The sequence below is a fragment of the Micropterus salmoides genome, unplaced genomic scaffold (assembly GCF_014851395.1).
Source record: "Micropterus salmoides isolate LMB-PRFRI ecotype aquatic unplaced genomic scaffold, ASM1485139v1 Ms_hic_scaffold_12, whole genome shotgun sequence".
Taxonomy (NCBI): Eukaryota; Metazoa; Chordata; class Actinopteri; order Centrarchiformes; family Centrarchidae; genus Micropterus; species Micropterus salmoides.
Window position 1 is genome coordinate 5,208,313 of NW_024040263.1, and position 24,561 is coordinate 5,232,873.

General features: G+C 38.3%; 3 protein-coding genes across 11 annotated transcripts in view; all 3 read right to left on the reverse strand.

Annotated features, from left to right (window-relative positions):
* tmem131l (transmembrane 131 like) overlaps positions 1-3,504 on the reverse strand; it is a 34,452-nt gene extending 30,948 nt beyond the window's left edge. For 2 of the 4 annotated variants that reach the window (XM_038712994.1, XM_038712991.1), the window contains exons 1-2: positions 3,317-3,440; positions 2,498-2,571 (exon numbers count right to left, since the gene is read on the reverse strand). In XM_038712994.1, the coding sequence (XP_038568922.1) occupies positions 2,498-2,571; positions 3,317-3,440 (198 nt within the window). Of the gene's footprint in view, positions 1-2,497; positions 2,572-3,316 lie in introns of all 4 variants that reach the window. The other 2 variants (XM_038712993.1, XM_038712992.1) reach the window with 2 other exon arrangements.
* Positions 3,505-5,234: 1,730 nt separating this feature from the next.
* mnd1 (meiotic nuclear divisions 1 homolog (S. cerevisiae)) lies at positions 5,235-22,115 on the reverse strand. 2 transcript variants are annotated; one of them, XM_038712995.1, is made up of 8 exons: positions 21,958-22,115; positions 21,234-21,299; positions 20,654-20,711; positions 18,170-18,318; positions 16,994-17,068; positions 16,737-16,851; positions 9,725-9,769; positions 5,235-5,934 (listed from the first exon to the last, which is right to left on the reverse strand). In XM_038712995.1, exons 1-8 carry the CDS (start codon positions 21,958-21,960, stop codon positions 5,828-5,830), a joined length of 618 nt encoding a protein of 205 aa, XP_038568923.1. In that variant the 5' UTR covers positions 21,961-22,115; the 3' UTR covers positions 5,235-5,827. The 2 variants fall into 2 exon arrangements, with proteins under 2 accessions (XP_038568923.1, XP_038568924.1); XM_038712996.1 differs by lacking the exon at positions 9,725-9,769.
* A 773-nt stretch (positions 22,116-22,888) lies between these two features.
* Positions 22,889-24,561, reverse strand: part of trim2a (tripartite motif containing 2a) — a 29,234-nt gene continuing 27,561 nt past the window's right edge. For all 5 annotated transcript variants that reach the window (XM_038713000.1, XM_038713003.1, XM_038712999.1 and 2 more), the window contains one exon: positions 22,889-24,471. In XM_038713000.1, coding sequence (XP_038568928.1) covers positions 24,319-24,471 — 153 coding nt within the window. In that variant the 3' untranslated portion in view covers positions 22,889-24,318. The remainder of the gene's footprint in view (positions 24,472-24,561) is intronic.

Here is a 24,561-nt window from a genome sequence, read left to right on the forward strand (position 1 = left end):
AATAATGGAGGACATTTGTAAGTATAGTGGCTGTCTGAAACACTACTATGAATCCTGATCTGTCAAGACATATTATCCCCCATCCCATCTTTCCCCCTGCACTCTATTTTCAAACTAGCTTAGTTAAGCACCAAGCCAACACACACCTCAAGGAGCGTAGTACTACAATGACATCTTTAAAAGCGCAACATCAGCTGCTCTATTGTCTATGCTTTGGTCTGAGCAAAGGTTGGAGATGTGACACTATATAATGTGAGACAATAAGGATTTGTCAGCCAGTAAAGCTTAGGTAATACCATATTATTTCTACTCCGGTAGCAACTACCCTTTAAATGTCTTTGCACGCAATGCAGCAAATCAAAGAGCGGGACTGGTTTATGGCAATATTGGATTTCCAGGATTTTTATTAGGATTTTTTAATCAATGTGATATGGCATAATTTATCAGATATTTAATTTGCTGGATGGCCAAAAAAAACACAGACATTTCTATCGATATTTTTAATCTTTTAAGAGTGTGTCAAGTACTTGTAAAGATTTTTTTTTTTATAATTTATACTGCAATATAAAAGTTGATATACTGATTTTATCTATAGTCACACACCCGTTGCCTGAACATAGTCAATTATTGCCTGATGTCTATTAAAACAGCAATTATTTGTTTTGCTGCCCCCAGAATTCTGCGACCTGTAGTATTAAACTGCATTTGCTGTAACACCATTAAGTATCACCATGTAACACCATTAAGTACCAACCAGGACTGAAATCTTAAGGATTGCCACTCTAAGTGAAAGAGACAAAACATAATTTCCAGCTGACACATTATGTGGCTGCTTGTTGCAACAGGTGAGCCATTAACGCTTGAGGAATATTCAAAAGTGGAACAGCACCATTTGTAAATGAACTTGACTGTAGTTGCAGCGATTTTAAACATGACAAGGATCCGCATACAAAACACAAATAGTAGATGAAAGAGATCAACTAGTCTAATAATCACTGGGGGCCACCTATTTAGACCAGCAGTCAATCCAAACATATATGATCATTAATCAAAAATACAAGTTTTACAAAATGCAAGTAGGATGTATGAGATGAAAACTGCAATAATTACAAGCTCTAGTTATGCACACAATATCTGCTATGATCTATGCTGCCCAAATCTGATCATGGCACATAACAATGTTATCTCCTGCATCACTACTTCAATGCCTGCAGCAACAGACTACATGCTACTTAACCAGCTGACCACCAGCAGCACTTGAATATAGAAGAAAGGCACCCATGTCATGCTCTATTTCTCATTGCCTATATAACTGAGACAGTCTCTCCATTCACCACTGCCTATTTAAATAGGACACTTAACAATGTCAACAATTCTGCCAATTGGTCTGCAAGGTAAGAGATGAGTGGAAAAATATTTCCAAACACTGACATAACCCCATTCTCTAAACCATCCTAATTAAAAAAATAAATATTTTCAACTACCTCAAGAATTATCTCCAGTGTTGAATGAACTCCTCCTGTGTTATCTCTGGGCTGAGCAGGTCTGTGGTAGTTATTGCAGTGTGCAGATTGCAAGTACAAGGTAAAAGTGTTGCGAAAGCAACAAAATCAACTATTTATATTTTTGTATATTTCTATTATTTATTATTAGTATTTAATGTGTGTATTCATTTTTTTAGAAAAGACAGGCATTATCCTTAAAAAAAAAAGACTTTACCTAATGTAGTAAAACTACTTTTGTGCAATGTGCATTATAATTTTTACTTATTTTCAAGGCAACCACATTATCAATGCTATTCACATCTGTTTACAAAAGACCTGCAGAAAATGCCACACCCCCCTCCCCCCTCAGGTAACATGACGGTCAGCTGGTGACCTCATGACAGGTTATCAGTAAACACTGAACTCCTGCTGTTTGTGCTGGTCTTGCCCCATAATTACATAACTGTGGCACCCCATGACCCTCCAACTTTGAAATGTTCAAAAAAGTGAAACTTATATCCTAAAAGAAATCCTAACAAGTATGCCATGCAAACTACAGGAGCAGGAAACAATCGCAAAAATAATATGCAGGAAAGAACTATACAGTAGTACTCAGACTGCCTCAATTATAATTTGCTCTCAATGTGTACTACTGACTGAACTTCACAATGGACACTATGTACAAAAGAAAATAAGGAGGAGCCACATGGCAGGTGGTCGCCTGCTATGGTTTCATTTCAGTATTTAACTGTGGATACTAGCTAGATAATTACATTTCAGCTGCTTAGCAGTATGATCACAAAGTTGTATATGATAATTGATGTTTCCTCACATAAACAAATAAATATGCACAACTCAACTAGTTGCAAGTTAAAAACAATAGGCATGCACTAACCACACACGTGCTCGTGCATCTCTGGCTGCATTTGAAAGCTCGTTAGGTGATTTGTGTTATTGCACATAGATAACTCTCTCCTCCATAGAAACGCACCCAAGAAAGAAATTGTGATTACCTGAAGTGGGACTAATGGGTCTGCATCCTCCGGTTGCCAGACTTCGACCACGCTGGTGGACAACTGACTCAGAGCTTTGTGGGAGCAAGAAATCAAATTAACAGCGAGATGCTAGGGTTGCAAATTGGGCAACATGGAAATGATACCCGGCTGAAAATACAGCACAGTGAAGCAGTCGAAAGAATTAAAACAGCCATCCATTATTATTACTAGTTATTACAAAGGAATAAACTGAAACGGTGTGGGTGTTACTCTCACAGACAAGTGAGGAAATTACTTCTCTTCGACAGGCTGACAAAGGCTGTTTGTTAGCTGCTTGACTAGCAGGAAGGTTAGCTCGGGGGCTAACGAAGTTGGGGAACATCTCTCCTACTACTGCAGTACACACGACTGTTTAGCCGTGTTTGGTTAGTTCACAACATGTTGTAGATTTTTTACAGTGACAACAGTAACCCTCAAATGTCCCTTTTAAATCCAGATACGACGTTACTTCCCTGCCCGTACAGGTTATCGTTTCGCTTAACCAAACAGCACAGGGAACTGGGAGCTAGCATAAACTAGCAGGCTGACAAAACATTAGCTACGACCCTCTTCCCTGTTGGCAAAAACAAAATATGCCTGAGTCACTACTTACTTTACATTTTATTCAGAACATTTTCCAGCCATTTTACTTTGATATGTTTGGGCAATTTAGCCTGCCACCCATTTCCCTATGTAACGTTTGTTGTCAAGTCAGTCTAGCTAACTTAACATTTTCACATTTATTTTTGCAACGGTCGTGTTGCGGTTGTGAAGCTGAAAATAAAGGTGAGCACAAACCTTGCAGCTGTGCCCCTCCGTGCTGCACGCAGGGTAAAAGTAACTGTAGTATTCCTAGTAGTATATTGATCCACGTTTTCCTGTGACAGTGGCTGCCTTGTCGGAAGTCCTGTAGCCCCGCCATGCTGCCCTCTCAGCTAGCAGCCTAGCTTGTGTTTCGCTGCGTTGCTGGTCTTTCTTTCTCTCGCTGAACAGCAGCAGAAGCCGCAGCTCCCTCCCTCTGTCCCGCCCCGCCTCCTGAAACGCATTGTACAGACAACGCTTGCAACATGTCTGTTTACGTGTCCGTTGCTGAAGGTAAACCAAACACAGTTGTCAGAAAGGCATTATACAGATAAATATGCATGCATAATGCACCCTTTACAATTTCAATCTTAGTCTTCTTTATACCTCTTCTGCACTACATTTCATGGGGAAATACTGTACTTTTTACTCCACTACCTTTGACAGCTGTAGTAACTGGTTTCTTTACGTATCATATATTAAACTACTGTACAATATACAAAATAGTTACAATTATCTTCACCAGCTACAACATTAAAATACTGAATACTAAAAATGAATACACCAGTAATAATAATAATAATCTAATAATGGGATATATAAGCCGTAAAATACTCCCAAGGGGCATTATGCATACTTTTACTTTTAATTCCTAGAGTACAATTTGTTAATAATACATTATTACTTACATATATTTTTACTTAAGTGACATTTCCACTGCAGGTGTTTTACCTGTAACGGCATATTTTTATTTTTCAGGATTGCTTTTACAAAAGGATCTGAATACTTCCTCCAACAGTACACTCATTCAGTGGTGAAAACTATTTGATTTATAATATATCAATCACTGGGGCAATTTTTCTGCAGAACCAGTACTTAATTTTGATACTTTAAGTAGTTTTTGTTTACATTGTACTTTTACTTTTAACTTACTATTTAATTAGTAAAAATGTATGCATCAGTTTAGTGTTAAATAATAAACCAAAGACACTGCAATTCTAGTATTTAAGTTAGTGACAGTTAGTAAAAAATCAGCAGTCAGTCAGCAAGTCAGACTCATGAATCATAGTTAAGACAGGTTGGGCAGGTACACACATGAACATACACCCAGGTTACTTCTATGGGTGTGTCAGTTCTACCAAACAAAACTGCAGCTAGGCATTTAGAATAGTTTTATTTTTCTGGATCAGCGTTGCTAGTCACCAGTGCACATATAATAAGGAGCTTAGGGTCACCACAATACACAACATGTAAGAGCACTGACATTTGCATCAGCACATCGTTCAGTGGCAGACCATCCTTATTAGTATAAATAACTACAATAGTATACAATAGGAAGCGTTATAAATAGGAAACTGCCAAATCTTTTAATCAGTAGGCTACAGTATTTTTGCAAGGATGCGTATCGTTCACATTTGTCTCTTAATACTAACATTTTCCTCTTTAATGGCTTACTGACAAAAATAACTTTACATACAACATTATAAATAAAAGGTAAGATATGAATCAACAGAGAACTAACCATATGTTTGCATACCATTCATCTACTGGAAAGAACTGATGAGTAAGATGAGCATGGAGTGCATTTGAAATTTAAATGAACAAACCCCAACACATTGGCAACTAGGTCACTGAGTAAACACACAACTACCTGTTTTACGTTTGGTTTGACAGAGAAATAGGGATGACAATAAGCAGGACAATAGTCATTCTAGATGTGTCATGACAACATTGTTCCTTTTTTTTTTGTTCAACCAGAAAGTGAGTGTGCAGTGCTGAAAAAAAAGTTGTACTTTTGTGACAGGTTTTGAAATGTTGCAGGGGTAATTTCTAAAGAAATGAAAGCACAAAAGATGGGAGGGCTTGTGTAAATGTATGCTGAACACTAAGCTTTGGAAAGAGTATGACTGCAGAAAACAGCTTGTAAAACTCTTTTAATTTGAAACATAAGGTTCTGCAAAAATTAAATGTACAGCACTTGTAGACATAACATATCCTCTGTAATTTAATTCACCAGTCCCAGTGCACATTTTTTGAATGAAGTTGTTGCTTACAAGGTTTTTTTTACCCCCCAAACAAAAATAAATATGAAAACATAAAGGAAAAGTACACAAGCATTGATTCCAAACCATCTGTTTAAACCATATAAATTAGATCACTGGCTACACAGATGTGTTAAGTGTTGATTCATTTCCATCATCAGCTTGGGGTTCTCAGTTTTCATGCAAACAGGTGTCCCAAAAGGTTGTTATCGCACTACTGGTCGGTGCTTCTCTTCTCTGGTTGCACCAAAGCAACACATCTGATGAAGTCCCTCCACAGCAGCAAAATGACTGATATTCATCCTTATTCCAAGCTCACCGGAGCCCATAAATCTGAATCTTGGTGCATTTATCTTACCTCTAATACAGGGACCATAAACTAGAACTGCTGAGACCGGGAATGCTGGCTTCAGTCTGAGGCTTAAACACTTATTGTGACCATGAACTATGGTCTAAAAGCTGGCAGTCAGTCCATGTAGTCAAAGTCCTCAGGGATCCCAAAGGCTTTATTAATGCGGCTGTCATCAAAGGCAAACTTCTTCTTTGTCCAGGACTTGATGGAGAAAATATTGTCTAAACAGCAGAACAGAAATCAAAATCTTTATTTATTTAACTGCAATACACTGATGCACTTTCCTCTCCAGTGTTACATAGTATTATAGATAGCACAGTCAGTCTAAGATCATGCGGATATTCTTGGACATGAGAATGATGGTTGAGTCCAAGAACAAACCATCTGTCTCACTGCTTTGAATCTCTTGCTCGATGCTGTTTTGGCAAAAGTTTGGCCCAATCCCAATGTCCTCCCTAAAACCTAAGCCAGGGGTTCTTAACCTTTCTGGCAGTCCGACCCCTTTTTGAAGTTGAAAATATTTCGTCACGTTACCTTGACGACACTGAAACACGTTGCATACTTTTTATTTTATGTTTTTGCCATTTTTAAGTCCTGCAGGCTCTCGCCCTACAGAGTGGAGGAGAGGTAGCCTAAATGTCAATATATATATTTGTAATTAATCAATACACTATTGTTGGTCAAATAGCATCATTAAGCAAAAACTAAAATAAATAGTTGAATAAACTAAGTGTGTAATAAGGTGACTGCATTCCTCTGACTTCATGTGTGTGCATCTTAAGTTAAGAAAACTTTCAACAATATTAACATCAGCGTAGGTGTCGATTCTTGTTTGTTTACGGTTTTATTCTTCTCTTATAACGCGGATTTGCCAGGATACTTCTCTCGCTTCCGGGCTTCCCCTGATAACCCCCGTGTTTCACGTCATACCACTATGAACTGTGAGCAATTCCCTCAGCCAAAGTCTGCAGAAATGCGGACTTACGAAAAGGGTCTATAAAAGGGCTCAAAATGTCCGCGAGAGAGTCCTCGCGCACTTGACGATTTGACTGTGGGACAGCCCTAAGCCCTCACGGACTTCCCGGGAACGCGCCTCAAAGTCTGTGAGGGGGGACATTGGGATTGGGCCCCTGAGTTATTTTGTCTGAAGATTTGTTTATTACTTCCTGAACACAGAACATTTCCCACCAATGACAATCTCCCACACCTGAAAATAATTTGGGCAATTAGGGTGAATCTGGCGGGTCTTAACGAGGTGATTTGGGATGCAGACTGTATCCAGTGCACCAGTATTTCCCATAAAGATCTTGCTGTGCACATTTGATACCATATGTCATATGTCAGTTAGAGCTGTGTGTCAGGCAGAATTTTAGCAAGTATCTGGAAATTTTCCTGAGATTTAATGGTTTAAATTCCTCAGCCATCAAGAGATGATGCAATAATGACCTTATACTTTAGAATAAAAGTCTAACATTTTTGACTAGGCCTAATTTGTGTGACTTTACTCTAATTTATCATTCCAGTCTATTTCCATTCACCTCTTAAAGGCACTCTGGTGACTGTAGTATAAACTGTTATGAAAGCAGATCATTTAGAGTAAAGTATTTGTTGAATTTGATGTATGATGGATTTACCTTGATATTCATACAAGCAATGGATTTCAAAGCACATTAAGCACAGAACCACATGCACAATTAACATATTATTATATTAAGGGAGGTTAAAATCAACGGAAACTGGAATTGGTTGACGATATACAAAGACGTTTCGTCCCTCATCCAGGAGTGAACATTTGTTTGTTCACTTTTTGCCTCATGTGAGGATGCCAACGATGGTCATTCAGACTTGGCCTCAGGTGGCTCCAGCGATCATAACAACTGTCGTTGTAACATCCAGGAGCACTAATGAACCAGCGGTATCGATCATCTTGACAAAGACCCCACAGAGCTTCAATAGCTGAGTTTCCCTACCAGTTAGTCAGAACTGAAGAAGTCTCTTGGATGAGGAACCAAGTCCAGTTGCCTTTGATTGTAACCTTCTTTGAATAACTATGGCCTGGATTACTGAGAACCTTCACAGACACATGCACAATTGATCTGACTTCATTCACATATCAATCTAAAATGACTGTCTATGAATTAAAAGTGTAGTTGAAAGTGTTTTTAGATGTGATTCATAAAACAAGCTGAAAACTGTGGATGTGTCACCCATTTGAAGACTAAATCACTTACCCTCCTCTACATTAACACCTGTTTTATCAAGAGCTTAAGTCAATAAACTCTGAATCATGTGATAAGTAAAGCCTTTCTCTGAAGTCCTGTATGATCACTGTACTCTAGTTCTGATATGACTATACGCAGTTAAAGTGCAAGTGATTAACTGTGTCAGGGCTTGTATGCGAGTCTTTATGCTTGGTTGTGTCTCATTGTGACAAGGCTGTAGGTTAAAGCCACACAAAATCTTTTTTGAAAAGTATGGTCTGCTGTCACAGAACAAGTTTCAGCCACAGACAATTCAATACATTAAACAGGGTTGTGACCCTCCTAGACTAGATGCTGAAATAACGGCAACTATATAGCACTAATAGCAGCGCATGTTTAATTTTTTGTTTGAAAAAAAAAAAAGGGCACACAGTGATGCAGCCATTTCTTCCACCAAGCCTAGAAGATGTGGCTTTGCTGTGTTGCTTTTGTTGTTTGGAAAAAACACATTTGTTAAAAATGTACTGACAGCCAATTGAGGCTACTGACGAAACAGTGCGTTAGTTGCAACAATACAGCTGAGGACATTACAGCTTGAAGTCAAAAATTGCATTGCACTCTGTCTAAGGCAACAATTGTACACAGGACAGTACTGTGAGGAAACACTTTTATGCTCACTCCTTCCTAATGTTTATTGGTTTAGTAGTGTCCACTGGGGGAAGTACAAGTCATGGAAGAGGCAGATATGAATCATAGTGTATGGAATAAAGCAAGAAATATGCCAACTAAAACCGTCAGTGTAACTTTGTTGACCAGTTACAAGTAATGATGCACACAGAGAGTAAATTATATAACTGCTTATATATGCATGGTGCAGGTCCACTTTTGCTAGTTAAACAGCGTTTCATTTGGGCAGTAAGTAAGTCGCAAGGTGGAAAGGTGTTGTGAAATCTAATTCCTTTAGTTTTAAACACCTGCAACGTTGCTATGTAAATTGCAGATGAATGGTGTGTTATAAAAAACACCAACTGATAAAAGTGTGTAAAGTGCAGACTCGCAGCAGAGAGAGAGAGAGAGAGAGAGAGAGAGAGAGAGAGAGAGAGAGAGAGAGAGAGAGAGAGAGAGAGAGAGAGAGAGAGAGAGAGAGAGAGAGAGAGAGTGTGTGCGAGTCTGACTGAAGTGTCGACATGAAGCATAATGTTACTCTACAGTTCTGCGGTTTATCAGTGAAGTGCATGAACTACACTGAACAGACAGATCTGCATTACATAAGCTCTTTCCTCTATGAAACATCTGTATCCTCACTGATCCTCACAGTTGCATTATTATAAACTATGTTGAACTGGTCATGGGTCACATCTCTTCCAGGTTATTTCTTTATTGTGTGTTGTATTAAACTATTTACCCTGTGTTTAATGATTAGAGAGGCTGCTGTCTGTTTCTTTTTACTTTTAGCTTCTGAAACAGCTGCTTTACTCCAAACTACTTCACTGTATGAACCTGGATTATGTCTGTGACCTTTTGGATGCTAGAAGACAACGTTTAGATCCTGAACGATTCTGTCAGCCCACCCCCCCAAAAAAGTTAATTTACTATTATAAAACAAGGACAACAAGCAAACTCTCCCATTTGAGTAGCTGAAACCATCAAAAGTTCTGCATTTTTGCTTGAGAAATTACTTTTAACGATAAATCAATTATCAAAATAGTGGGAGATGAATCTTCTGTTGATCAACTAATTGATTATCAGTTAACTGTTAGTTCCAGACTCATTACATGTGCATGTATGAAAAAGATAAGACAAGACTCACCTGTCCACCTGGAAACAGCGTCTTTTGCTACAACATTTGACTTTCCTGAAAAACAAAATGTATGATTTGTGATGTGACGTGTGTTAAAAGTGAATTATTATGTGCAGTATTAATTACTCCAATGGAAGGTAAATACTACATACAATCAATTCAAATGTTAAAGTTTCTCTAATTGTATTAGGTAAATGTAACATCATTCCCTTTAGTCATTTTTTTCCATTACTGATCAGTCATGTTACAGATGAGAGATTTTGTGTTGCAAATCCATGTGTGTATGTTTATGAGCAGGGCTCACAGACCAGTCTGTGCTCATGTTAAACAGGCCAAACAAATGAATGCTTAATGTGAATTCCCAGCTGGACATAAATGAAGGTGGGCAGAAAAGCAATATCCTTTCTAGAGGAAAATATGGTCAGTGATGTGATGGTTGGATAGCTACAGCCATACTGTATAAACATGTGGTGATTTACTATCAAATTAAAGCGGACAGTTTAGCCTCCCCTGCAGCTGTAGCTGGAAAGAGCCCATATAGCCCAACCTGAAATGGAGCTGAACAATGTGCTCTAACTGCATAGCTCTCGAGTGATGTGGTAACCCATAAAACTGAATTCCAAAACAGCAGCAGGTAAGGTCATTAAAGTTGCTAGGCACCTGGAATAATCGCTTTACCTTTAGCAGTAGTTAAAAATAACCTTTTGTTCAATCCAACTATCAGCCGGCACCTACTTGGCCACTGTGCTCAGGATACTGGGCTGCAGCATCCTAAAGTCCAGCCAAGATAAGCTTTTTTAGGTTAGACTCAATTTACAGCAGATTCCTCGTTCATGAAAATCAGAGGAACGATCTGGTCCAAGGACTTGATCAGTAGACTGCTAAGGCTGTTCCAGTGATGACCAAAACCATCACTGGAACAGCACTGGAGAGAATCTACCAGACCAGGTTCAACAGGAGGGCCCACAACATCATAAAGGACAGAATAGAATTCACCCCCAGCATAACCTGACACTTCTACCTTCAGGAAGACGCTATAGAAGTGTTAAAGCAAGGAAAACAAGACTGAAAAAACATCAGGCTGGTGAATGAAACTCACCCACTGCCCCTTCCCCCAACACTACAGACTTAGGGTGATTAATTAATGTTGGATGTTGCTGGGACGATTCACAGAATAAGAATGTCATTGTACTTTGTGACAACTGTATACATACAGTTGCTTGAGCCTAAAAGGTGAGTCTTTCTCCGCACCATTCCAGCATTTAAGCATTTATTGATAATGACACAGTGAAAGTTAGATACAAAAATTATTTTTAAAAAACAGCTTCAAGTGGGAGGGACTGAATTGAATAACTTGTGACTCATGGACCTGGAGACAATGTGATTCATTACCATGAATATGGATGAGAATTTGGATGCCAAAAGAAACCACATACGTAAATGATGGAAAAAGGAACACATATTTGTTTCCTTTGGTAAACAAGTAATTTAAGTTATATATATAAATAATCTCATAAATCCCTTCAAAGTGGTTGCAAATAGGATGTGTGAATATGAATGTCCCAATTTTTTATTCTGATTTGTACTTCCTCTATGCCCATAGCTGTGGCTGTGATTACTTTGAGGGGTCTTTTGCCCTTTCCATGTTTGGTGGTTTATAACCCCACCTGTTACCACAGCAACATTTTGACCCGACAAATCCAACTTAAATCAAAATGTTGTCTGTCCACTCATTGGTACAAACACTTATATTTTCACTGGTAATTACAGAGAGCAGGACTGTGCGTTTAATAGTACTTTGGTTTGATCTAATGAGAAGATGAACATTTACTCACTGTCTCCAATCCACAAATGTATAAACAATTTGGTTGCAGTTGGATTCGCCAAAATATTTGGTGGTGTGATTCCCACGTGTTGCCACAACAGCTTATTGCTATCTATAGCCGCGCTTCCACCAGAAGTACCAGGGACATTTTAGTCCCCAGATCTCTTTTCAAAGAACTAAAGGATTCCTTCAGCCCACTGTTGTGTGCATTTCCACCGTGGTCAAAAGTTCTGCGAAGATTAGGCAAATTACCCAGCTGACGTAGGCCTATACTGCGTACAAAGCAATGCACAGGGATCATTATTTAGTAACCACTATCCATCAGCAAAATTTATAAATGAACATCAGATTTGATTGGAATATAATGAAAAAGTCTACCCTACTTTTGATTCTTGAATAACCCTTTAGTATTGACTGACACAGCTTTTAGAAGTAAAAGCACATATTTACCTATTAAAAGTGTTTCTAACTACTATTGGTGAGTAATTATTATATTCATATTATACAATTATTATTTATAATTCAATGTCTAAAAATAACTTTCCTAAAATAACTCAAAACAAAAGCTCTTTATGGTTCAAACGTACTGTATGTGTAATAATGTTGTTGCAGTGTCTCAGGGGTAGAAGATCAGATCCTTTTCATTAAACCTGTCGATACAGACACCAGATACTGCGAATTTACTACAAGGTAAACCTCTCTGTATTCATTAGCAAAATGCACTTTGAGAATCCAAAGTAAAAGTACTCATTATTCAGTTTTTAACTATTATCAGGGCCTCTTTATATTTTTCTGGGAATTTGGATTATGATGATTCAACCTGGGGAGAATTCATATTATAAAAATAAAAAATGTACACACAATGGTAATTTTATAAGCTGATACCAGTATTTTTTTAGTTTATTTAAATTTGACTACAAAAACAAATCACCATCAACGCCAATGCAATACTTGGTTAACTTCAGCCACTACCCATGAGTAGAAAACCACCTAAAACAATGGGTTGTTTTGACTCAGTGTGACTTTAATAATCCACTCTAGCTCTTTTTAAACTTGCTCAGACAATCCCTGCTACCTGCGTGTGCTAATCCATTCTTTCACCAAGATTTTTTGTCTTTGTTATTATAAAGATACCAATTTTAAACAGCTGTTTGTGTAGGTTCGCATCATTTCCCGTTTCACATTTCATGTGTGTTTTCTTGACAAAACGTGGTTTGGAGACCAGCGTCGGGTGACAGAGTCGCGTCGGGTGACAGAGTCGCTGTCAGCTCGTGTAGTGTGAACACCACAACTACTTCAAGACTCCTGTCACATGAGGGCAAGTTGTGTTGTGTGAACAGCACGGCCATCGGCTGACGCTGAAAGTCGTGTGGTCTGCACAAGGCATAATGTGTCAAAGCAACTTATTGTTACTAGGTTAAGTTAACCCAGAAATTAATTAGTGCTATACTGACCCAACTAGGTCATCTTCGACCCAGTGATTTTGATTTTAAATCATTTATTTCTTTATTTATTTAATCACTGGCCTAAATGTACAGTTTTGGAGCTGTGGGGGAGCTTGGACACATGTCTTTCTTATTTCTAATCTTGGCTATGGCCCTTCCTAATATGCATGGTATTAAATAAATATGCAAATAGCAATCTACTGTTTTAGAGTTGTACTTAAGTAAATGTACTTAGTTGCATTCCACCATAAAGATCTGCATGAACCACATATGCATGAACAGGTCTGGGCCCATTTTGCAAGTTAAGTCCACCCCCTCAGCAGTAGACATAACATTCTGTCAAACTCTCTGCATCGCTGCATGCATGTCTCAGTGCACATTTCAAGTATCACTGAGTGGTGATGATTATCTGGTACAAAGCTGTGTGTGTATGGTGTAGTTAAAAGAAGAAAAGAAGACATGTATGCAAGTGGAAAACAATGATAATGTGAAAAACTTATTACTGAGCTTATCTATTGAATCTGTATGCATTACGTGTACCTATCTGATCTGTATTTCAGTATATAACATTCACTGTCTCTCATAAACATACAAGTCGAGGCAGAACATGTATACACAGTTGAGAGAGTGACATTTAGCTGTAGCCTCAACTTACAGTGGACAGAGCCAAAAGCAGTGAGAGTTGTGGCATCTACTTTTACCAACACAAATCACTGAGAGCAACTCCACAGAGTGAATCTAGAGTTCACACAGATGTCCAGTTAATGGATAGGAAGGCCCTGGATTCTACTTATACCCCCTGATAATAAAGATAATCTTTATTATCATCTAATATCACTGGTTCATTTTTAAGCAAGATTACTACTTTGACTTAACATTTTCTACTTCAATGTATACTACAGTTTTATTCATATTTGTCAATATTTCAAGAGGAAAAAACCCTTTTTGGACTCTGATAGCTGTGTACATAAAAAAAAATATCTTTCCTTCGTTTGGGATTGGGACTCCAACAGCTGTTGCAGTGATTAAGCTTGGTAATAAGTTTATCACAGGCACCAGAGGCTGAGTTTCTGCACATGGTCCAACAATGGGATCATAAAGTTATTTCTCTGGGAATCCAAATACTGTAAAAGAAATGTTAAAGGGACATGGTGGTATTTTAGATTTTAGCTTGTTTGGCACCAAGCTAAAAATACAGACTTCTTGTTGTATGGAGCAACTGTACTTCCATATAATATAGAATATTTAACCTGCACACCATAAGCCAGCAGCTGTAGTAAAATTATCTTCTTTTCTGGATTATTTAAATTCTGCTGTGATGTAAGTTCACTTTACATTTAAAGCCATGTGTAGTTTTCAGGGGCCTCTAGCAGTGAGGTTTCAGATTGCAACCATTCCCTTCCCAAGTGTGTGCTTGAACTAATGAGCCAGCCAAAACAGAGGCCGACACATCTGAGACGGCATCACACAAAATGCTGTTAGACCGTAGTAATGTTACTGTACTGAATGGGTCTTCCACTGTGGTGTCCTGCACTGTCATGTTGCATTATTGTTACGTGGGTCACGTAAGTTACAGCGACTGAGACCGGTGAAGATGATGTGTACTTGAGTATTGGTAAAATGACAATAATTTTAAATTAAACAATATGAAGCCAACAACGCCAGATCCAGCCAGATGGCTGCCCCTGCCCTGCATCACCATAGGCCAGTAAAAACAAATCGTTCCACTTTTGCTTTGTAAGGTTACATAATTTCTTACAGGCTACAGTCACTTTGAAATAATACTGGTGGTACACAGGATAGTAATATGGATAATAAGGGTTTTTTTGTTTTTGTTTTTAATCCTTATGCGTAGTTTGTGTTGGAGTCTGTGTTATGCTGGGAGCCAGTATCTGGTGTTAGTTGACTCGTTAGCTGCAGTGTTGTCGCTGTGTACGGTTCAGAATCAGTGGCAGAGAGTGCACAGCCTATGTAAACCAATGGATTTCCTGGAAAATCCAACCCAATTTCTTCACACAGTAAGCAGCATAGAGATCGTTCCAAGCAAAAGAGAAAGCATGTTCACAAATAGGCAATAAAAAGTGATCTGTTGCATTTAAAAAATATATATATAGCCCCTTTATGGCAAATCTCTATGAAAAATGTATAGACTACGACATAGATGACAGCGTCTTCTTGGACACAGTTGGCCTGGAGTGAATGTAATAAGCTTAATGTTTATGTTTACAGATTAGTCAGGGATTATTTGCTCACAGGTCCATATCAATAAACGAGATATAATAGCCATGTTGGACTGGAAAAAAAACTGCAGAACTGTGTGCAGCAGACTAAATGCATGCTTGGAGTAACATTGGGAGGTGCAGGTACACAGACCAGATATTTTTATGACATCACATGTGCATAAAGTAACACACCCCTCAGGTCCCGTCAGGTCAGCTGTAACATCAACACAAGGCAGCATAGGATTTTTGTAATTCCACTAGCTGTGCAATAATAGCTGTGTGCATACTGTAGAAGACGTGTGTAACAGCCAGTAATTACGCTATGGCCGGTGGACTTGCCTTTGTGCATTTAAAAGCTTTTAACTCCAAACCTTTTGACTTGAGAGGGCAGAGATTACAATGTTTACGTAAACCGCAATTAAAACTGACGTGCAAGTCTTTAGATCAGACTGGAAAAAGATGATGCCTCTGTTTCAGCAGGACGGGTCACACTGTTCACACGTACTATCTTGTCTCAACATAGAACCAGTCTGTGGTTCAGGCTGATGACTTAAAACTGACTTAAGAGTGTATCTCAAACGTATGTCGAGCAACCACTTGTGATCAGTTTTCACTTCCTCATCTAACTGTGAGAATGTATGCCTGCTGCTAACCAGAGAAAATACATGTTCTCAACAGTACAACTGCACTGGTAATTGGTGGTTTTTCCTGGTATCATTTCCATTAATGTACCCATCTTTGTGTTGAATGACTGATTTGCTGAACAGCTAAAGAGAGTGAAAAATGTTAATATCTGCCAACTGTACCAAGGGCTTATTTTTATCATCCCAATAACTGACAATTTGTGGGAGGCTGCATAATTTTGTGTTCATCATCTGCTGTGAAACCATTTATTTATGGTAGTTTGAGTCATGTAGACGAATGGTTTGTATCTTGAACGCTGCCCAACTCTTTCTCGCTCCTAAATAAGAGATACTCACTGGATGCAAAAAAAGCACCATCTGTCTTGATGATTCCTTATTCTTTGGTGAGTCCAATTTTTTGGGGGGGAATAAAATCATTCACAGCTTTCAGCTACAGTAGCTAACAAACAATCTTGCTGTCAGATGATTCTATTGTCCACAACCTGGCACAAAACCGCACACAAGATACATGTTACAGAAGTCCAGTGACAACAATTGATTCAACCTTGTTAATGCACAAATCAGCAAACCAATGAATTGCTTGTATTTGGCCCAAATCCACTTTGTACTCAAGCTGCTGTTTAACTACATTGTCACTGACATAACACTCCAGTAAAACGCTTATGCAATGTAATGCAATCCAATACAAATAACAAATACCACCTTTGTAAAGACACGGTCTTAAACATTTACATTTAAAGTTTCACAGAAGCAGAGTTTATTTCTGACTATTATCCTGGACGGTATTGGCTATATTTCTCTGGTCAGTGATTGTAGGTGACTTGATTGATACTGAAGCTTACAGCTGACTTTTTGAAGGACCGGTCACGTTGCATCTGTACTTACTCATCTCCTCAATCACTTCTGGGTCACATTCTCTGTACTTCTCCAACTCTGCCTGCAGCTGAGTTCGCTCTTCTCTCAGAGCCTTCAACTCCGCCAGGATAGAACTTCTCTCCTTCTGCACACAGACACAGAGTTCATTTAGTTAAAAATTTATTGTATAAGTCTAATTAAAATGGATTATTCATTTTATTTCAGCACTTTCATGCACAGATATATTTTTCTGTACAAGGTGGGGAAGGGCATAAAAGTATTCTTACTGTATCTTCACGGCCCACTTTCGCTTTTTCAACTGCTTTCTGTAAAGACTCTTTCCGCTGCTTTGCTTGAGAATTCTTTAAAGTGAAAGAGTTTTACATTAGGCACATTTGACAACAAATGTAGAAAAACAGAGATTTCCATGTACTCTGCCATAAAGTCAGTTCAAATGTTCCTGACAAAGCTGTTTTATCTTAAAAGAAAAAGCTACTAAGAACAACAAATCAACACCGGTCACCACATTTTCTACTAGAGAGCAGAGGCTTCACTGGCCTTTGTAGCTGTTAACTGTCTTGTATACATCCCTAAAGTCTTCATTGAACATGACTCTTCAATGCATTAGAGGCTAAAGATTTATTGGCATTACTAGCTAATTACAGTGTTGTACACTGTACTGTTAATTTGGCAGAGCCAGACCCTTTTTTCCTCTCTTATTTAGGTCATTACATCAGTAAATCTAATCAACGGCTGTGCTGTGGTATCCGTGCCTGTATACTGTAACGCTTATGTTACAATCACACGTCATTATTTTGTGACAGATTGCCAAAATCTGGTGGTCAAGATCCTCTCAGGAGTCACATCCCTCACACCAACAGTCTGCCACGTAACGGGAGAGGGAAGTGGGACACGGCAGACACCGAGAAATTCAAAGACGAGCAGTGTCACTTTCTGTGACAACAACACTCTCACAAAAGCTACCAAGTGTAACATAAAAGAATCCCAGTTCTAAGTTATTAAAAGGAATCTTTTTTTCTTCTGAATATAAACAGTTCTAACAAAATGTTAAAATTAAATTAATTAAATTTAACTGCTCTTTAAAAAATAACCTGCCCGAAATCAGCTATTAATTTGCATTTTCTTCCCATTTTACCCTTCCCTTTCTATTACCAGAAGTGTTTTCTGGGCAATTCTCACCACGACCTAATTTACTGTAAACTACAGAAAGTAGAGTCATCTAACACAACAACCTTTGGTGAAAATGTGTTTTTATACTATTTTATACCCTCGCATAAAATACAGACATTTTTAGTGAAAGGTTTTCAGCTCTGAACATATGCTGTACATCACAGTCTCTGTATAGAGCAAACTGTTCTGCATTCATTGTGTTTTGATAAGTAACACCTGCAGCTTTTGAGATATGAGCTCATTGTTTTCAGGCTAAAACTAAGTCTCCTCACCTGTTTTTGCAGCTCTTCCAGTTTGTGCTTGCGAGCGTTCAGGGCCTTGCTGGGAAAGGCCCAGTAGTAGTTGGATGTACCCACTCTTTCACAGTCCACCATGTTGTCATCCACCAGACTCTGCAGCACTTCTTTCACACTCATGGGAGCTTAAAGCAGCAGAGAGAGGAAGGTACACCTTCTACATTAAAAAGGTTCACACTTTTCTATAATAACACTGCCTTCCCAGTGATACTATTTGTGGATTGCTGATTTAATTTGTGGTCAACTGATTTATGGTAGAGGTATGACTGTTACCACTTCAGAAGACATTAAGCAATATAAGATGTGTCTGACGTTAGCTATAATATTGCATTCTACTGAGGATCTCATTTTTACTGCTGGCAAAGCTCACCACTCAAATGTTTATAAAACTAAACCCACACATCTGCAGCCTCTGTGGCTTTTTTTTATACTTATCTGAGAGAACAATGCATGAGAGGATGAGTTCTTAAACAGTGTCAGCAGTGAACTGTGATACTCCCACACGTTTGTTCAGCTTGTCCACTGTGAAACTGAAAGAGCTTTTCTGCTGTGTTACGGGCTGCTGAGAGGATGTTAAACAGCATCAAAAATAAAGACGAGGTCTGAAAATAAAATTTAAAAAACACTCTGGATGGATCAACCAAACCCTGTATGTGCCTGACTTCCTTTGTCTCTTCTCTGTTCTTGTGATTCAAATAGATTTTCACTCATTTTCAACTTCAAACTATTCTGCCTTTTAATGGTTAAAAGTATGTTATTACCACTCTTTTTCCAATTTAGCTGAGATCACCCCCTTTTCTCACATATTCTTCCCTTCTACAGGAACATGCGCCCATAATGCAGATCTCTCATTGCCCCCTCCCCCCATCACTCAGTAACTACATCATTCCTAAGCAAGGGCATCAAAAACATGTGCTTTTAATCACAGCAACACGATCCAGTTTCTCCTGATTAATGTCCACTTTGAAACAAAAATCCCTCCTCAGTATACTCAAACATACACAACACAGTTTGGTTCCCCTGCAGGGTCTAGAACTTAAAAATCCAAGTTTGTATTTTTATAAACTTCCCCCCGATACTCATAATTTCAGGCTCTTTGTTGACATTAAGGGAATATGTTTTATTTAAAAACCAAAAGTCTTCAGCAGTTCTCTGCACTGCGAGATTACTGCCATTGGTAGGTCTGGTTCTGCTTATACAGACTAAATACAGTTAAGATGCCAACAGCTAATCCTGGTTGCCATGGTAATTTTGAAAGCATGCCACCACAATGTTTTCAAAAATGCAGCATGCAATACCCGTTGACGCCGTCTGTATGGTTTTTGGAAATAAAATGACTGTATTTTACCATAGCTGGTATTCATGTATATTTTATCCAATTTATTATTCTCCAAGAACTCTACGGTTTGATACATTTTTTCTAAAACAAACCATACTTTTTTTTATCTTTGAATATTCACCAGTTGAGGTAACAAAACAAACTGTTGGTCTCACTAACAGCCATGCCTATGTTTCTAAGTCCTGAATGTTTTCATTAAGAACTATATATTTAGCCAGAGTCATGCATTCTTATGCGCGAGTTGTCTTAAGTTGTGGTTGACAGTTCAGAGAGTACTTTTCAGCTTTAAGTGCATGTTCAATTAAAGTTTAATGCAACAATAAACAGCTCTGACTAAAATAAACTTGGGGAAGGTGTTCACAATTATCTGCCAACTGACTGGAAACATATGAGCTCAGTGTGGTAAATGGGCTAAAACCCCAAACAAAAACAAAAAAACACTATCTATGCTCTACGAAAATAATCAGTCCCTAAACTTGGCTGATGTAAATGTTTTGGTGCATTATATTGCGGCTGACTGTCAATAAAGGAAAAACACGCTAAACACGGTAGAAAACTGAGGACGCGCACACAATGATAATCCAATATGTTTCAGAAACACCATTTAACCCATTTATTTTCCATTTCACAGCGATGCACAATGGTTCCACTTAACTGTTGTTTTCATACATCCATGCAAAGAAACTACAACGGCATCAGACAACACAAATGCACCACTGTAGATAAAAAATGCAGTCAACAGAAAATTTCACTCCCGAGCTCACCCTACCCCCAAGATCACTCGTGCCAAGTGAGGTGAACAGGTGAGCGCACCTACTTCTAACCGCGTCCCACACACCCACGTACACACTCACCACCCAGGTGCCAATGCAAATGAAGAACATGAATGCTCCCACATTCATGTTTCTCTTCTCTAAAAATAATAGTGACGTCTCTGCTAACCTTTAGATTTGTTTAATTTATTTAGTTAGAATCCAGCAGGGGAACACACACACAAAAAGACTGTACATATTTTGTTGAACAGGCAGCCAACCTGAACACTTGACAACCTGGACACACTTGAACAGACATTTTAAAAAGTGTCTGATGTTTCTCTACTAAAACTGTTGATCATTACTCACTTATGCCCTTCGTCTTAGGGGCGATCTTCTCAATGTCTTTCAGCTGAAACACATCTTTCTAGAAAGAGAATGAGGGGACATTTTTAAGGAAAACATTTTGCTATAAGTCTGTATCAGTAAGTTTTTGTCTGCGCTTAATTTGGGCTTTGTGGAATATATTATATTCTCAATTGTTTTAAGATATTCAGCAACATGACTTTGCCTTGTCAGGTATTTTTATTCATGGTAGTTTATTTGCCTGATTATTTCTATGCATTGTGTGTTTTGTGTGCAGATGATGTGCAACCTGTTCTGTGTCTGTTTCAGTTTTTTAAAATTACAACACTAAAATCCTCTCAGTGTCACTCAAGAATTAAGTCTTTCCATGTCCATTTATGTTTTGGTAGCACTTTTGTTTCTTTCACAAAAAGTGGGCTACCTAAATCAACATTAGCAACATTCAGTAAGTACAGTGATTAGCTTTAATTCCACGTGGTAACAGTGTAATCAAGACAACACCAAGGGGAAATGGGGGCTGGGATGCCTCATATTATATTCATATGGTTCCTGCTTTAAATCCTTATGCAATGGGAAAACTCACCGTTTCAAAGAAAATCTCCATCATGCGAGTTCTCTTCTCCTCCAAACATAGTCCTTTCTTCTTTGACTGTAACAGATATGTTTAATGTAACATAAGTCCTGGATAATTTCAGGAACAGCAGCTGACATACTATATTACACACTAGCAATAGAATAATATTGCAAGTGACAGTAAACACTGTATGTGGGAGTGCTTGCTGGATTTGACTGTTGGTCTATATAAAAATAAGTATTTGGCGTGCAGTAAGGAAGAAAACATGATCTCTCTTTTCTGCATACATCAGTGTTGTTGTAATGTAGCTTGGATTTTACATGGGTTGCTGCATGCTAATGGAAATTAACAAAACTCCATTTGAGTGCGTCGTGTTTTATTGTATTACTCTGTTTTTTTCCGTGACAGTCAACAGAGAAGTTCACCTTTCCTCCGGTGTATTCCTGTTTTCATACGTCCTCCATTAATGAACGTTAATGAGCGCTGGTTATATGTGGATGGGTAATTAAGATAACGTTAGCAACACAGGAATGAACATGGCTAATACGACGTTCCTGCTAATATGAAAAAAAAGATATTAGCCTTTTGACAGGTACATAGTTCTTTGATTTTGTCGGTAGCTAAAGCTGATGCTACCGTTAGCTAGGAGCTAGCTTGGTAATGATATCCATAGGTCTCTCGGATGCACTGCTACATCGACTGCAGGTAAAGCTAATCATAATGTTTATCTTACCATTTTGTTTTGTTGGTTATATCAGCAACGTCCACAAACAATAACGTGTTTGGCACTCACGTTGTAAGATGTTATATAGTTGCTGTTGTTATTTTTGTATTTGAAACAAGAAAAATACAGTTCACGCAGTAAGCAACTGGATTTCCCGCGGAAGGCTGTCACGGGGTGTTGCGACATTCAAGGCCCCTCGTAAATCCCACAATAACCAGTTCCCGTGGTGACTGTACGTAATGGCATCAGCATGGGATGTAATAACAAACTGTGGCTACAAATTGTTAATGATGATTGTGCTAAATGTAGCCACAATGCGCATAGATTATATGTGCTGCAACACTAGAATAAGTTTGAGAAATATGTATACGTTATACAGTAATTCCACAAAACTGGCATATTATTTTAATATACTGTAGATCAATAAAACCAGTTGTGGCTTCTACACGTTTCCACGTCACACGTCTGAACCTAGCGTATTGCCGGAAAAGTGCAATAAGGTCATGTTTGCCACCGTTTCTGGTCGTTAGTGTCTTGTTCGCTTAACTTTTTATTATTTCCAACTGCAGGGAAAGCAGCATTACTTTATCGGGGAGGAGCGGTGTAGTTTGACTTCACCTCATGATTTTCTGACGCCCTCTGCTGTCTAATAAACTACAGTGTTCAAATAGGGCACCTGTGTCAGACTGGATAATAAAAAAGTCCCTATTTTCAAAACATGTGTATATATTTATAATTTACTGGGAGACAATACATTTTTTTAAAAAGGACATCAGTTATAGTGTGCTGTGCTTGTTATCTCCAGTCATATTGAAAACACTAATCATCACTGCAGGAAAAGTTGTAGCCTAAAGGACAATTGTCAGTCTGCAAACTAATTGATGCCAAACAAAACAAAACAAAAATACAACTATAAATCATCAAGTGTTTTCAGCAGCTGTTGAGTTAATAACAAATGTGCCTTTATTCTACAACATCACAATCAAATACAAAAGCAATATTCTTTCCTATGGGCACTTTAATTCCATTTGGCATTACAAATATAAACAATATAATGGAAAACAAATAATTTAAACAGGATTGTGTAGAAAATAAATGACCAAATTCAGGGTAACAAGTAATGAAAACTGTGCTTGAAGACAAATAGGACTAATAGGAGCACAGTGCATTTTAACAACATACACCTCATCTGCTGAATTACACATAGCATGTTTTTATGTGGACAGACATATTGTTTTACTAAAATACAACTTGTTAGTAGTCCTACAGATTTTATTTGAAAGACACATGGAAAGAAGAGAAGGTGATCACAGTTCTGCAGCCCTATGTATGATGTAGATTAATGAACAAACCCTTTCAGTGAGGTCTGATGCACCCTAATGCAGTTTGTTTTTCTATTTTTATTTTTTAGCCATTTACTAAAATGAAATCAATGTCAAGATGCTTCAAACACAACACACCCAAACACGCACGCACACAGCGGACTGTGAGTCATCATATCAAGTGGCTTTTGTTTGGTACCTTAATTGATCACAACACACTCACACAATCACATTTGTCTTGCACACACAAACACACTGCACGGTTTTGTAAACCCAATTAAGCTTAAGTTATTTAAAGTCATGACAGAACATTGACTAGTCATTTTCATATATAGGTAGACGTATTATAGGTGAAACAGTGGTTCAATTTAAAGTTTCTTTTGGTGATGTTAAGTATGAGCCTGAAATAGATTCCTTTATAGTACGCTTTTTTACGCTAGTAGCTTTTCTTGTGTTCATTAGGAAAGACAGCATGCACAGAGATGCTCAATCATGCTCTAAATACTCTGCTACCTACAGTAGGTGGAGGATTTTTTTTTTTTTCTATTGAACAGGCAAAATGTGAGGACTTAACAGGAAGCTGGAGCTGTAAATATAATTCCTAAAAGGTACCTCTTTACTTTAATTTAAAATCTCACTTAACACATTGTCCAGCCAGTATTTCTAGTAACAAGTGCATTGGGGTTATTTTCCAGTTTTCCTGCCATGTCACAACAAATCAAAAGGTCTAACATATGTACAATACTAAAGTTTTAGTTTTTCAAATCGGTTTTCATTAAGATGGAATTTGAACAAGGTTATGAGTGGCTCTTCAAAGCACCAATCAGCAGCAGCTCTCTGTGAATACCACAGATCCTCGCACTTGATTCAAAACACAAATAATTCCCTCTGTTGTTTCTCTTCAGCGTCAGAGGTCAAACAGATGGCACAATGACGGCATGATTCAAGGATGAATGGTTGAGCGTATGAGTGCAAATGTGACGGTCACTTCATACTAATGAGTGCATGTTGATGTGTGTACAGTTTGTGCGCTGATGGAGAAGGGCTACTATTGCAGGTAGCGGTAGATTTTGAAGCAGTGGTTGCCAGAATCTGCAACCACAACATGTCCGTCAGAGGTGAGAGCCAGTCCCTGTGGGCCGTATAGCGGGTCTGCTGATGTGTTGATGTAGGACAGGAACGAACCGCTGCCATCAAACACCTGAGAGAAAGAGAGCATGAAATATAAAATAAGAATTTGCATTTGGGATAAAACCAGAAGATACTTTGTCTCCCACTCCATTTGCAGTTT

Coding starts and splice junctions, on each gene's coding strand:
- mnd1 (XM_038712995.1), bottom strand. Junction 18,319..20,653: donor CCCTAAGACGAAGGGCATAA/GTGAGTAATGAT, acceptor TGCTGCTTTAAG/CTCCCATGAGTGTGAAAGAA. Junction 17,069..18,169: donor TGGAAGAGCTGCAAAAACAG/GTGAGGAGACTT, acceptor TTCACTTTAAAG/AATTCTCAAGCAAAGCAGCG.